The sequence below is a fragment of the Semicossyphus pulcher genome, unplaced genomic scaffold (assembly GCF_022749685.1).
Source record: "Semicossyphus pulcher isolate SPU_LCO1_2020_fin unplaced genomic scaffold, fSemPul1.0.p SCAF_4, whole genome shotgun sequence".
In the NCBI taxonomy this organism is placed as follows: Eukaryota; Metazoa; Chordata; class Actinopteri; order Labriformes; family Labridae; genus Semicossyphus; species Semicossyphus pulcher.
Window position 1 is genome coordinate 2,431,597 of NW_027211715.1, and position 14,504 is coordinate 2,446,100.

At 44.2% G+C, this 14,504-nt stretch overlaps 2 protein-coding genes across 2 annotated transcripts in view; one reads left to right on the forward strand and one right to left on the reverse strand.

Moving 5' to 3' along the window:
* Positions 1-7,812, forward strand: part of scfd2 (sec1 family domain containing 2) — a 148,461-nt gene extending 140,649 nt beyond the window's left edge. The window contains exons 8-9 of the mRNA XM_069680209.1: positions 3,064-3,183; positions 7,346-7,812. Of these exons, the coding sequence (XP_069536310.1) occupies positions 3,064-3,183; positions 7,346-7,438 (213 nt within the window). The 3' untranslated portion in view covers positions 7,439-7,812. The remainder of the gene's footprint in view (positions 1-3,063; positions 3,184-7,345) is intronic.
* A 3,908-nt stretch (positions 7,813-11,720) lies between these two features.
* Positions 11,721-14,053, reverse strand: rasl11b (RAS-like, family 11, member B). The gene is made up of 4 exons (XM_069680127.1): positions 13,788-14,053; positions 13,616-13,672; positions 13,431-13,507; positions 11,721-12,829 (listed from the first exon to the last, which is right to left on the reverse strand). The coding sequence occupies exons 1-4, from the start codon at positions 13,900-13,902 to the stop codon at positions 12,323-12,325; spliced, it is 756 nt and encodes a 251-aa protein (XP_069536228.1). The 5' UTR covers positions 13,903-14,053; the 3' UTR covers positions 11,721-12,322.
* Between the last annotated feature and the right edge of the window lie 451 nt (positions 14,054-14,504).

Here is a 14,504-nt window from a genome sequence, read left to right on the forward strand (position 1 = left end):
CAGCACTTTGTCTCAAACTCTTGCAGTTACTGTTTTGTGATGGCATGTGCAACAGTTTGGCACATTGCTTTGTTATCTCACCCTGTAAGAGCAAAGCTGCTGAATGTTTAAACATGATTGGGATGTTCAGAATCAGGGAATGAGGGCCCGCAGAGCAGACAGCTGTCGGACTCCACTCTGATGTCAGACAGAGAAGTGGTTCCCAACTGTAGGGTCCCAATCAAAGAGGGAAGCACCAGTCTGCTTTGAGTTCATCTCTATTTAGGGACATGCATTTTTAGTACGGGAAGTGTTCTGGTTTCCATTTGTAGTATGTTTGTAGGTCAAGTAGTATCAACCAATCAGGTATCAGCAGTACTGTTTACGGTGAAACTGAGAGTCAGCACAAACAGATGAACGGGCGCTCCTCCGGGGGATGGAACGAACCAAGAGATGAAAGCGTTTATTTAGCAGACATATCTGGAGGGAGAATTTCACTTCACTTTGATTTGAACACACGGTCGCTTCTCAAGCTGCTGACTGGACTGTAAACAATGCAGCGCGCGGAGGAGGAAGTCTGGGCTGGAAGTTGTTCATCGCTATAAACGCTGGCTGAACCGGACACGCCCGCAAAATTCACCGTCCCTCTCAGAGGCTACATCGTCAGACGATAGCCGATGGGTTCAGAGATTGGCTTTGAGTTGATTAATTCAGGTTATAATGGAACTCTTGCTGCAGTGCTTCTTATTTCACTGAGCTTACAGTCATTGTACTGCTTCTGTGAAATAGATCAAAGACAGCGGTGGTAGACAGAGCAGGATCGAGGGGTTTGAAGACTTAGACTTAGACTTAGACTCAACTTTATTGATCCCTTTGGGATGACTCCCTCTGGGAAATTCAGTCTCCAGCAGCTTATACAGTACAATACAATAGGAAAGAATCAGCACACAGAGGGTAAAAAATAAAGATCAAAATATATATATCTATCGATATATATATATATATATAAAAAAGTACAAAATTAGATAACAAAATATATAAAATATACACTCTTAGAAAATGTACAAGTAAACAGTGGGTAATAGTTGTACATTTTCTAAGAGTGTATATTTTATATATTTTGTTATCTAATCCACTGAATCGAATCCACTGAAAGGAAGGATGGACGTCAATCAAATATTACATTAAATACAAATTTTTGATTCCAACAACTATGAAAACAACATAATCAAGATTAAAGAATTATTTTTGCCACATTCCCTTTTTCGCAATAATGCCTCTTTTTATAAATCCAGAGTACGACAGTAGATGAACAACACCTTCTTAACAGCATGGGAACAGTCTGGTGTTATGGCAGGGCGGCATGTTGTTCAGCTTCACGTTGTCCAGATCACCCGTGTTTTCTCTTGTGAGAGGGAGCTTTGCAACATCAGCCCATTCTTATTGCCAAGTTTTCAAATACCGACACTCTGTCAGGTCTCATACAGATGCTCGAGGAACCTTTTAGCGTCTGCATGAGACGCACCAGACTTTCAACAAACTTTTATGTAAACCATCTGCAGCAATGTTAGACAACTGCTCTGAGTGAGGCAGTAAAAAGATGGAGAAAGTCTGCTGGGTCAAACAATGCAGGACTTTTAGTCAGTCCTGACCTTAATGCTTTTCCCAACTAAACCTCTTGTTTTCACTTTAACTTCACTTACCGGATGTTCCACAATAACAACATGTTATCAAACAGAAGCAAAGAGGACGTCTGTTTAAGACACCCGGACAAAGTGTCAGTTGTGGACAGTTAGGAATGAGAACGAGAGGATGAATGAGAGGACGGCAGAAAGTTAAAATCTTTACTTCAGACTGCTAAGCCGTCATAACTGTGATGCCTGAATTTATGTGAATGCAGCCAGTCTAATAATGGAGTAATTGTGTTAAATTAGTCGTCTTTATATTTACCAAAACAATTGTTATTATAATTTTTGCAATAATTGAGCAGCAATAGTTGTTTGTAGTGAGTCTGAAGAGTCCAGTTAGTAACCTTTGGTATATTTATGATGTCTTACCTCTGACGCAGGAAGCTCATTATAACTTCACTAACACTGAGTGATGATAATTACTTTATTAAGGACACAAATAAAAGGTCCATAGCACACAAGATAGAAGCCAGGGGATCTATTTAATCATCAGGACACATTGCAAGCAGCACATTTCTCCCCTCACCTCTACACACCTCCATTAGCCCGTCCTCCCTGTGTGCCCCATGTCGGTACACATGGTTCAGACAGTGGGAGCTGCAATGTGTTGTCTGGATCCAGCACACATGCAGGCGCTGATCCACTCGCACATGGAGCCGCTGTGTCTCTGATGAGGTGCCAGTGGAATCCGTCTCGAGATAATAAATAAAACATGAGCAGAATAAAGCAAGAAAACATTTGTTATTACTAAACACATGTCGAATCATCCCTGACACGCTTCCCTCCAGCCTGCCGGCGCTTCACGTGTACAGCCACCCTCGCCTCGGGTCCGCCCCCTGCAGCTCTGATTGCTGGGTTAGCATTCAAAGGCTGCATATGTGCCCTGAAAGATGCTGGCCAACCAATAGCAGACAGCCATTATTTCCCAACAGCCAATCAGAAACGTCCGAGGCAACCCTGCTGTTAAAATTCATCCTGGAGGGACATTTAACGTGTTTTTGCTTTGCTAGCAAATGTCTGAGTCTGAGTGTGTGTGTGTGTGTTTGTGTGTGCGTGTGTGTGTTTGTGTGTGCACCTGCTTTCAGTTCCACGTGTCAGCCATCATAACACCACTGTGATAAGACTCCATTGAGCTTAGTTTGCCGTCGTAGTGCCCTGTCTCCGCTCTCATCAGTATCACCACATCCCAGGTGTCCAGCTGAGTGGTGACTCAGCATCCAAACACACAGAGAGACCCATAGATAATAACATGGAGAGGAAACGATTAAGTGTTCCCTGCTCTAAGTGGATAGAGTATGTTGTTTGTCAAAGACTGAGCTATAATTAGGAACAGAATCAACACCTCTGATGGCCTAAAAATACTTTGACCAATCACAATGTCCCATCCTGGTTTCAGGTGAGCCGCCCTCATCCCAGCGACAACCCGCTGCTCTTCCTCTTCCTGGTCGGTGGAGTCACACCGTCAGAGCTTCGACTGATCAAGGAAGTTGTTACGGCACACAAACCAGGGACCCAGGTGAGTGAATAAGAGTCATTAACATGGATGTGATATTAAGACCTGGATACTGGACACAAAGAAGGCATTTATTCAGTCACAGTGGCGTGTCTCCCTCTCAGCCCCATAGACTTTACGTTGTGATGACATCACGGATTGTCAAATCAATTTTTATCTCATTAACGGACAGTTTTACAAATATAAAACTTACATGGATCAAAAAATATTAAAACAGGAGTTCCTAATTCCAGTCCCTGTTTGGATGCATCTCTTCATTTCACCTTCAGCACCGACACAATGCAAGTCTAATGCAGAACACAGAAGTGAACTCTACGTCATGAAATACAAAAAATACTTAAAATAAACCAAAACAGCACAAAAATAATTAATAGAAGTAAAACTTAATATAACATAATGCTACTGTCGCTAATGTCAACAAATAACAAAATGTTTGATCAAAATCAGCAGAGCATTTGAATTATTGGGTTTAGTTAGCTAACGTTAGCTTGCTCACTAATGTGGATGAAATGCTTACTGGCTAACGTAGCAAAAGCCTGTCTTGACGGGATAAGGTTAGCCAATACATCCAGACTCCCATGGTTGATCTGACTTACTTACTTACTTTACTAGCTAACGATAGGCAGCAACTAACTTCAGAGTTACAGCTAGCTGGTTAATCTGAGCTTTCTTGCTAGCTAACTTTATCACAAGCTAAGTACTGTCTGATGGGATATGTTAGTGGTGTAGCTTTTTAAGTTACTTCATAAGCTAACGTGAAACTACTAATATATGATAAATGTTGTTGATTTTAGCCAAAAATAATTGTTGAAGCTAACAGTATGCAGTACAATGTCGGGAAATTAGGTGTAAGTATGATTGTGTCGTGTCATTCTTTTAGCCCATGGCTGATCTGACTGGAAATGAGCTAGCTTGCGGTCTAAAAGGTTTATCTAACGTGAGGCAGCAACCAACATCAGATAAGTTACAGCTAGCTGGCTAATCTAAGCTTTCTTGCTAGCTAACATTACTGCACACAGAATACTGTCTGATAAGATATGTTAGTGGTGTTGCTTCTTAAATTATTTCACAAGCTAACGTGACACCACTAACTTATGGTGTTGATTTTAGCCAAAAAACATGTTGAAGCTAACGGAACGCAGCAAAGGTTTATAACAAATGTGATGCCAGGCAATAAGAGGAATGTCCCTCAGTTAGCTGTTGCTTTCCGCACCTTTGGAGTGTGAGCTCAAGAAACAGGATGCTTACTGCAGTTTATTTCACACGGTCATCATTAACAATGTGAAGCTAACTGCAAATGACACTTTAAGCAGGGTAATTTAAGGGTTAAAGATTTCTTTTTTGGGTTAATTCTAACTGCATGTCGTCAAAGGCCTGTGGGTTTGATGTCAAGATTAAACTATGTTTTGATTCCCTCTGAAAGCAATAAGGCATCTGATGAAGCTCTGACTTATGTTCCTTCTTTATTTTCCTTGATCAATCTAGAGCATACTCCAAAAGCCCCCTTTCTTTAGAGATGCTGTAAAACCTGTTAATCAAATTCAGAAAGAAAGTAAGAAAGATTTAATGAATGTAACGGGGAATTGAGTCACAAAGGATCAGATAATAAGAGATAAGGATGAGGAGAGACTGATCCTGGCACATTTAGGTGACCCTCAGAGGGGGGCGGGTTTATTCACTGCCCCCCTTTCAGACAGATTTCAGTCTGGGTGAGCGAACAGGGGGACTGACCTACATTCACAGGAGGCTGAGATCAGGTGCAGAGGTGAGAACATCTGATCATCACATGCATTAACAGTAATTACATCCATGAGATGTTCTGTCTGCCTGTCTGTGTGTTTAAGTGCTAATTACACATGCGGTCCACACTGACATGCAAAACACGCAGATGAATGTGTTTTCTGTGTGTGAGGAGGGAGGAAGAGGGAGGAAGAGGGAGGTCAGGCTGGGTGATGTGGCTCTGTCTTAATAAAAGGCTTTGAGAAGGAGGCCAGAGGCAATGAAAGGCCTGACCGGGATCAAAGCGCTTCTTCTGTAATCAGGAAAACTGCATAAAGAGCAGTTAGACAATAACCTGGGCCACACACACGCTGACCTCAGCTCACACTCTTTACATCAGCACACATACTGTATGAAGCGCAGGGTCTGTGGAGCAGACGGTGGTGAACAGTTCCTGAAACGCTCTGCTTTTGGATGAAATTCCTCAGAAACGTTCTGACGCTGCCACGACAAACACACACTCGGCCAATTTAAGATGCTGACCCAGAGTTAAAGCAACATTCTGCAGAAAAACAGAGCCGCACTGTTATACAACACAAGAGGACTGGGGTAACTCGAAAGCACTCAAACAGGGCAAGCATCTGCATGTTAAGAGACAAAATCACTGGAAACGTGGTGTAGCTTTTTAAGTTACTTCATAAGCTAACGTGAAACTACTCATATATGATAAATGTTGTTGATTTTAGCCAAAAATAATTGTTGAAGCTAACAGTATGCAGTACAATGTGGGGAAATTAGGTGTAATTATGATTGTGTCATGTCACTCTTTTAGCCCATGGCTGATATGACTGGAAATTAGCTAGCTTGTGGTCTGATGGTTACTTTATTAGTGAACATTAGGCAGCAACCAACATCATGCATGCAGTGTTACAGCTAGCTGGCTGAACTAAGCTTGACTGCTAGCTAATGTTAGTGCAAGTAAAATAGGATCTGACGGGATATGTAGCTAAGTGGTGTAGCTTTTTAAATTACTTCACACACTAATGTGAAACTACTTATTATGTAAAATGTTGATTCAGCCAACAATGAATGTTGAAGCTAACGATATGCAGCAAAATGTTGTAAATAATGTGATGTCGGGCATTTAAGTGTAGTTTTGATTGTGTCGTGTCATTCTTTTAGCCCATGGCTGATCTGACTGGAAATTAGCTAGCTTGCGGTCCAAAAGGTTTATCTAACGTGAGGCAGCAACCGACATCAGATACATGCAGCATGTCTAAGTTACAGCTATGAGAGGTTCGACTCTTTTTATCAACTCCAGTTTGTATGAGTCACTCACTAAAGAGAGTCGGGTTTTCGAGTCACTCAGGTCAGTTTCCCAGAGCTAGAATCCCCGACGGGCCCAAGCGCCCATACAGCATGTGCACCAGAGACTTCTGTCGCCTGATCGGCCTAACTTCCGGTTCAGCACTCCGCTCACATTAATGGAGATTGTATTTGCAGCATTAAACAACTTAAATGAACCAAAGACAACTCTTGTAAACAATAGTGTTGATAAAATGTTTTTATTTAGAATTGTTTTGTTGTTGAAGTCCGTCCGTCTGCTCAACAGACCAGTGATTCGTGCAGTGGGGGCTCTGTGGCGTGTTGGGAGAGCGGGTACTGACTGAGTGAGTGATTCAGCGAGTGATTCATGTAACTCGACCTTCAGCTCTGTTCAATGTTGCATTTTCAAAAAGCTGAGAAAAATCCTCCCCTTAATTTTTGGGCCATTTCAGAGATGTCCATCTCCATAGAGTCAAATCTCAAAATCAGCCTCTGTAGTGTCAGAGAGCATTTCTGTTGAAAAGAGGTCAAACTGGTTCAACGTCGTCCACCGAGGCTTCTTCAGGCTCGTCTTCCTGTCAGGTATTAATCCCCTCCATCAGCATCCAGGGGTCGTTGCGCCTTCATAGTCAGAGCTGCATAGCCGAAGTTCCTGCACATGCTCAGTCTTCTTTTTTCTTCTTCTGTGGGGAATGTTTCACGAAAGATTGAGCATCAGAACATCAGATCACCTGACACTGTTTTACTGTTTGCTTTGCTCAGGTTTAAACATTTAAAGTGATGGTTTCTTCCAGTCGTTACAAACTTTGCCCAAAATAGGTTAAACACAAAACCTCCCTTCTGGACACATGACCACCTCCTCTCAGAGTTTCTCACTCAGAGGAGTTTGGAGTATTTTTGGTCAAACATGGAAACAAAGCATCCAACGCTCCGGAGCGGAAGTAGTTAAATCAAATTAGTAAAATAAACCAGCTGCCAAAGCGCCGGATTCATGCACCTTGTTGATTCCAATCTGCTGATTACTCACGCTGACGTCCATGTCTGCTTCATTTATGAGTGTCGAGTTACACGCTGCGACCCATTTTAACCCTCCTCCTGTGTGTGTTGTTGTCTGCTCCAGGTGCTGGTTTTGTCCACCAGATTACTGCGGCCGACCGATATCCCCGAGCTGCTCTTCACCACCCGGAGACTTCAGCCTGATATCGGCGTGTAAAAGGCGGGCCGGCACGTGGAAACACACACGCAGGCTCACGTGGAAGAACACACGCAACACCACAAACGACTGTGCACCTCGTCAGGTGTGAGTCTCGCCCTGGTAATGAGATTCGCTGCTGAAAGCTGAAATGAAAATGAAGCCACATTCCTTTCATGTCTGTGTGCATGTGCGCTGATGGGTTTAATAGTAACGTGGATTTCTGTTATCAAAGAAGGGACTGGGTTTATTTTTCTTGGAGACAATAAAGAAATGTTTGTGCGACTGACAGATTCTCTCCTCTACTACCAAACAGAAGTCTGTCCAGAGGTCTCCATCAGAAAGTGTATGCATCACATGTTAACACAATAAAATCACTTTCCTTTTCAAACACAGTCGAGTGATGCTGTTTGTCGTTTTTACATCAAAACAAAGTCCAAACAAACATTTTCATTTTAAAAGTGTTTTTAAATGCAAACAGACTCAATAAACACGAGTTTCAGCTCCGTGTCACAACTTCTCTCCATCACAGAAAATGCATCACATGACCATCCAGGTACATCAGATGTGCACATGCTAACAGTGTCACTTCATTGAGGGCTGACAGGAGCTGTTTGAATAATAGCTCGCCTCCTGCACATGTAAGCAGCTTATAAAATGTTGAATTGAACAGCAGCTAGCAAACACATCAAGGTCAGCAGCTCCTGTAATGAATTATTCATGCCGAGTGAACCGCTGCAAGTCGAGGCTGATGTTTGTTTCCTGTGAAACAGAAGCAGGATCACACTGTGATTCAGCGACACGTCAGGACGGATGTTTAAAGCCAGGCCAAATTTACAGCTTGTTTTAAATGTGGTTAAATCGCACGTACCATATACGGAGGCTACAGTCGCAATGTGGCGGCCGCCTGGTTCGACTCCTGACATCGGCCCTTTGCCGCGTGTCGTCCCCATCTTTCCGATTCCAACACGATCCACTGTCCTCTCTCTTAAATAAAGGCATAAATCCAGTCCATCCATCCGTCCATCCATCATCCATCCTTCAACTATCCACCCATCCATCCATCTATCAATACATCCGTCTATCCATCCATCCATCCATCTATCCATCCATCTATCCATCCATCCATCCATCTATCCATCTGTCTATCCTTCTGTCTGTCTGTCTGTCTGTCTGTCTGTCTGTCTGTCTGTCTGTCTGTCCGTCCGTCTATCCATCTATCTATATACATCATAGATCTATCATCTATCATAGATGCATACATGGTTAGTTTTTGCACTCATTAACTTTGCTCACTGTTTTGCATATCAGCCCTTCTTCCTCCCTGTTTAGTATGTTTATAGTGTATATATTTATTATATTATTATATTATACTTCATATTTTTCCAGCACTGTTACAACTTCCTGCTGTCCGTCTGTCCCTCTGTCCGTCTGTCTGCACCCTGTGGCCAGGAGGCTGAATTACACTAAGATCAAGTCAATAAGACAAATGTGGACCACAGCGTGTTTATTACACACAACAACAAGGACAACAAATAAACTTGTCGCGTGTCAGGAGAGCCCTCTTTCCACAATCTGTACAACCCGCTGTGCCTGTGTCCTCACTCAGCTGACCACAAACACACCGAGCACTTCATCAGGAGGATTTAACGTGTACAAAGACTAGATGATTCACGTCCCTGCAGCCATCAGGAAATTAGCTGCTTATGAGCTTTATGGGGGACAGCGCTGTCAAAACAGAACACTTCCTGCAGAGCTAGGTCCAATCACAAGGACGTTTCACAGACTAATGGACGAACAAGGTTGCGATAGATAGATAATGAATGAACAAGGCACAGCTACGGCCTGCACCTCATTATTCAGAGAGAGAACAGGTGTAAACTTGGGTTTAAGGGGTCGGCAGCGTTTGCACAAGTCTCAGTTTTAGCGTCTCTGTGGTCATGAGGGGTAGAAGTTGTAAAAGTCATGTGTATTAAAACGTTAAAGTGTGGCTGTAGTCTCAGATGTTAGCCACTTCGACCAGGCTGCGTGAAAAGCAGGCCATGTGTGTGAACTCATTACAAGTGAAAGGCTGAACAGAGGAAGGTGTTGTGCTGTCGTGGTGGAGAGAATACACACTCTCTGTTAGCCTCCAGTCACACCTCCACACATCAGGTGGTGACAGGGGCAGAATAATTAACACCGAGTTTCACACCGTCTGCCAGGGCCGATAATCTGCTCACACATGCTCCTCACCTTCACACCACGCTCACGCACACACACTGACATGTTTATTATCTCTTACATGAATCGGCTGAAGAGCTCCGTAATGTCTCCACTGACACACCTGAATGCAGAGTGTCTCTCATCTCTCGTTTCGTCAATTCCTGAAATGTATCTCGAGGAGAAAGGAGAACAAAAGACTCGATCAAGGAGCTATGAGCGAGGATGCATCGGGGTACCTTTGCGGAAGTCTTCTAAGCACCACTATATACAACAAAATACGAGGTGTCATTTTCATCTGATAGAAAATACAGTTGTAGGTTAAAGCTAAACAATGGACAGACAAGTCCCAGCATGGATGTCTCATTTTGTTTATTGCCTCGACTCCTCTCTCCTTGTGTCTCTTCCTCGCCTCCTTCACTAGCATCTCATGTTGGAGTAAAACACAAGAAGAGGAGACGAGGAAAGGAGTCCAAGATTTAGGAACTAAGATGGAGCCACTCCTGCAAGCTTGAGCTGCACTGCTAAACACAGGCCACATTTAATTCTCCAAAATCATCCCAAACACACCCTGCCAGTTTAGTGGTCTCTCCCTCTCCTTTGTCAATGCCACGCTGCCCTGCACCAGTGCTGCGCTTGTTTTGTTCTTCTCAACACCATACCGTCATCCACCTGCAGGCTCAGGGGAGAAGGTCTAATACACAGTCTTCATCCCCCTTAAACTTTCCCATGTGTTACAGCTGAACATTAAACGCATTTTATTTGGCTTTATTGTAACACTGACTTTATTAAACCCTGACTTATTTTTCTCGTTAGCACCAGGAATAGTTGCATATTTTTATTAAGGATTTGACAGCACGAGGTTTCGGTGGGCAGCGAGAGCTAGCATGGCGCGGGGTGGCTCTGATCACAGAGCTAACCCTGAGGTAGTGTGGGCCGAAACACCGGTGAATGGAGATGCCCACTTGATAACCCTGTTGATGTGCTGGCTCTCGCTGCCCATCTAATTACAAGTTTGAGTTGTGGGGGACATTAGGAGCCATGTAGTAGGGTAGGTAGTATCCCCGGGGGGTTGGGGTATGGGGTAACCCTAACCTTAACCCCCCCATCTTCCTTGCTCTCTGTCCTCTTCCCTCATGAAAGTGAGGGAGTAGGGGAAGGTACAGCTTAAAGTTCCTATGTTTGTTTGGTGCTTTTACAGCTCTGGGGATACGAGTTATGATCATGTGACGTTAGGGTGGTGCATCGTTATAAATAAATGTATGGCTGCATGTCTGCTTAGGGCTTCCGTAGAAACCTCTAACAAAGATCAAGTAAAGTTATTGCCTTCAGGTCCACCGTTAGCACACACCACGTCTGCTTATTGTTAAATCATGAAACACGCACTGAGGTCTCTTTAGATTCTCGGCTGTAAGTCGTCTAAGGGGTTAAATACTTATGCAAGGGACTTTATTTTCTCATCACTGCCCTCGTTTGGTTATTAAAACTTAATTGAAGGAGTGATGAAGTTGGAGCCTGCACGCTGAACTCTCACTCTGTTCTGCTGCTGTAATAAACAAAGACGAGGCTGCAGAGAGTGAGGTCCTCCGGTGTTTTGATGCTCTTCTGACATTGAAACTGGATATTCACCACTCACTAATAAGTTTAATAAACAGATCTCTAAAATAAACATCTGCTTTAATTTGGGTTTTATTGGAAAGGTATGTTTAATAATTTAAAATAATAATCTTCTTGGAGCTTTAAAGTCTCAGCTGAGTCCTTGAAAACGAACATGCTCTCTCTCTCTCTGATTGATTTACTGGAGCTGTTCGCTGCAGACGGATCTGTAAACCTGAGCGGCAGCTGCACACTCATGCTTCTGTCTCCACTGTGATTCATAAGTTCTTTTATCAAAGCTTTGTTATAAGACATGATGCCTCCAGAGGTCAGACCACCTTTCTGTGAGTCATCACCTGCACATCAGCAGAGATGTTTCTCCTGCAGAGTCGGACCTCACATGGACTCACAATGTGAAAGTTTGAACATGTGCTGTCTGCGCGTTTCTGCTGCTAAATACACAACAAAGAAAAACCAGAGACGTTCTCAAATTCATCATTTTATTGTGAACAAAGTGAATTTATTACAAATAAATAAAAGGCCCTTTGGAGTTTTCCTTTTTATAAAGTGCATCAGTGATTTCACCTCCACATGCTACATACTGCGTCTGCTCCTCCCGCCTCCTCTCATCATTCTGGGTCAAATATTCTGCAGGTTTAACGCACAGGAGGCCGAGCGCACACACCTGCACGGAGCTCTGGCTCGAGAGGCTGATAGAATAATACCAGCGTTTAGCTGCGCCACGCAGTCTGAATGAAGAACGACACATTGGCAGCTATAAATATGCAGCAGAGTCCTTCAGAGCTGCTGTTGCCAGGAGATTTACAGTTTTAGAGTCGGAGCTTCGGTCCTCCTCAAGTGTCGCTTCTCCTCCTGAACCTCCTCTCTGATCGTCCTGACACATGCTCCTTGACATGACCTGCAGCTAAGAGGTCGTCTCCTCTGTACAGATTAATCTCTTTTCAGCGTTTACTGTCAGTTTCCCACCCTCCCTCCTCAGACAGACCGCTGCAGGAGTTCAGTGGAGGAGCTCGAGTCTCCTCTTTACTCCTTCTTCTCTGCTCTTTCTCTCTGGCCTCTCTGGACCACGTTCAGCTTCTCCTCTGCTCACACGGAGGTGACAGTCCGGACTTTGGCTGACAGCGCCTGCTTGAAGCGCCTCTTCAGGTCCTGCATGTTTGGAGACTTTGGTCTGGGGATGAGGGGGGAGCGCCTCTTCTCTGTGGCGGCGCTGGCAGAGTTGGAGTTTGAAGAGGAGGAGGAGGAAGGAGGCGGCGGCTGCTTGGCGAGCTGGCAGCACAGGCGGTGGAAGGCCTGGTGCACCTGGCTGTAGTCCTCACTGGCAGAGACTTCATAGAAGGAGCAGCCGAGCGTCCCGGCCAGCTGGGGGCCCTGCTGGGAGTCGACCCGCCTCAGGTGCAGCAGGTCGGCCTTGTTGCCGAGCAGGATCACAGGAGGCATGTTGGCGCCGCCCGCACGGACGACCTGCTGGTGCAACTGATCGATCAGATCGAAGCTGCGGCGGTCTGTGACAGAGTAAACCAGCACCACTGCATCCGCCCACTGGATGGAGCAGGTCACATGATCAGGGAGAGTGATGCCGTTATCTGTCATCTGGGGAGGAAAGAAGAGAGGCTCATTAAAACCAAGCAAACCACATTAATAACAGAGCTGCAAAGAAACTATTTTAATAACTAAATATTAGTTTCTTTGATTTTTCTAGCAAACATTTTCTGGTTCCAGCTTCTAAAATGTTTTGCATTTTCTGCCTTTAACTGAAAAAGTTAGAATTCAGAGCAGATTAAACGCTCCCTGAGTGTATGGGACTGATCTTTAGTGATGAGAGGAATGCTGACTGAGGCTATAATGTTTCTCCTGCTGAACACTGAGGTGTGGGTGATTGAGGAGTCTGGATCGGGATCAGGGTATCATTTACTCTGGCCTCAGACATCCATTAGCCTAAATGGGAGATTAGACGACCAGACTGAAGGGCTGCCTTCAGGAGGACACACACACACACACACACACATACACACACACACACACATACGGGTTTGGACTCCTGCCCAGTCGAGAGGGGCTTAAACAGCCAGACAGAGAGTTGTATTATCTTTGTATGAGACTATCCTCGACTTTTAAACAGATTTTCATGTCAGCCTGAGAAAATAAATTGTAATCCGTCTGTTTTCTGTCAGAGAGGAAAAAGGATTCTTACCTCCACACCGGGAGTGTCCTGAACCTGGATGGTCACCTGCTCTGAGTCCACCTGGACTTCTCTGGAGTACAGGTTACCTGCGCACACAGAAGGCAGACAGCGAACATTAATACCATTTTATTTTAAACTTAGAGTGTGCATTTAGTCAGCGTTCTTCTCCGACATTAAACTGCTCGTTTACTCACCAGCATTTCTCTCATAATCTCCGATGAAGCGCCTCGTTAGGAATCTCACCACGAGCGCTGAAATCAAGACAAAGAGAAACAGTTTTAGACATTTATACAGTATGAGACTTACAAAATAACTCTTCCTCCTCTCTGCTAGTTAAAAAACACAAGCTGTGAATCATGTTCTTACCTGTTTTTCCCACTCCGCTGCCTCCGATCACAGCCATCTTAATGACCCGGTTGGGGACCGAGTACTCCGGGGCGGGATACTCCGCGATGGTCGTCATGTTCTGGATGAGACGCATTTTTCCGTTTGTCAATTCCCTCCAAAAACGTAGAAAAAAACAACTTCCTTGTCCAACTCTCCTCTTGAGACAAAAACAGATTATGTTAATCCTGTTTCTCCTCCGGATGAGCTTCCGTAGACGCGAGATAAATCAGCAAAACTGCAGGAAAGACGAAGCGGCAGCTCACTGAGTGAATGCTGCAGCGGTGGAGCGCGCGCAGGTTTTATAGCGCTCGAGCGGAGGTCACATCTGATTGGCTGCTGCTGATCCCCCACCACCTCGTGCGCCTCCGCCTACACGTGGATGTGAAAGCCATACACACAGGCATGAAGAAAAGCTGCTGCAACAGGTGGACCTCCGGCTGAGTGTCCTGACAACACTGGCTCTGTGTTAGAGCAGAGAGAAGGAGAAAACTGTTTCTTCATGTTGAAGCTTCTTCTCGTTTTTCAAGAGAATTATATTTAAAAAGAAAACAACATAAATGTCATAAAATGTAACCGCACTTACTGGGGAAACGTTTTACTACAGATTAAGATTCTGTCATATTTATTCATAATCATATAAGTTGTGGAAAACACAAAATAAACTACAAATATGTTTCCCATATCGTTTGAGCCTCT

Coding starts and splice junctions, on each gene's coding strand:
- rasl11b (XM_069680127.1), bottom strand. CDS start 13,902: ATGCGTCTCATCCAGAACATGACGACCATCGCGGAGTATCCCGCCCCG. Junction 13,673..13,787: donor CAGCGGAGTGGGAAAAACAG/GTAAGAACATGA, acceptor TCTTGATTTCAG/CGCTCGTGGTGAGATTCCTA. Junction 12,830..13,430: donor AGGACACTCCCGGTGTGGAG/GTAAGAATCCTT, acceptor TTTCCTCCCCAG/ATGACAGATAACGGCATCAC.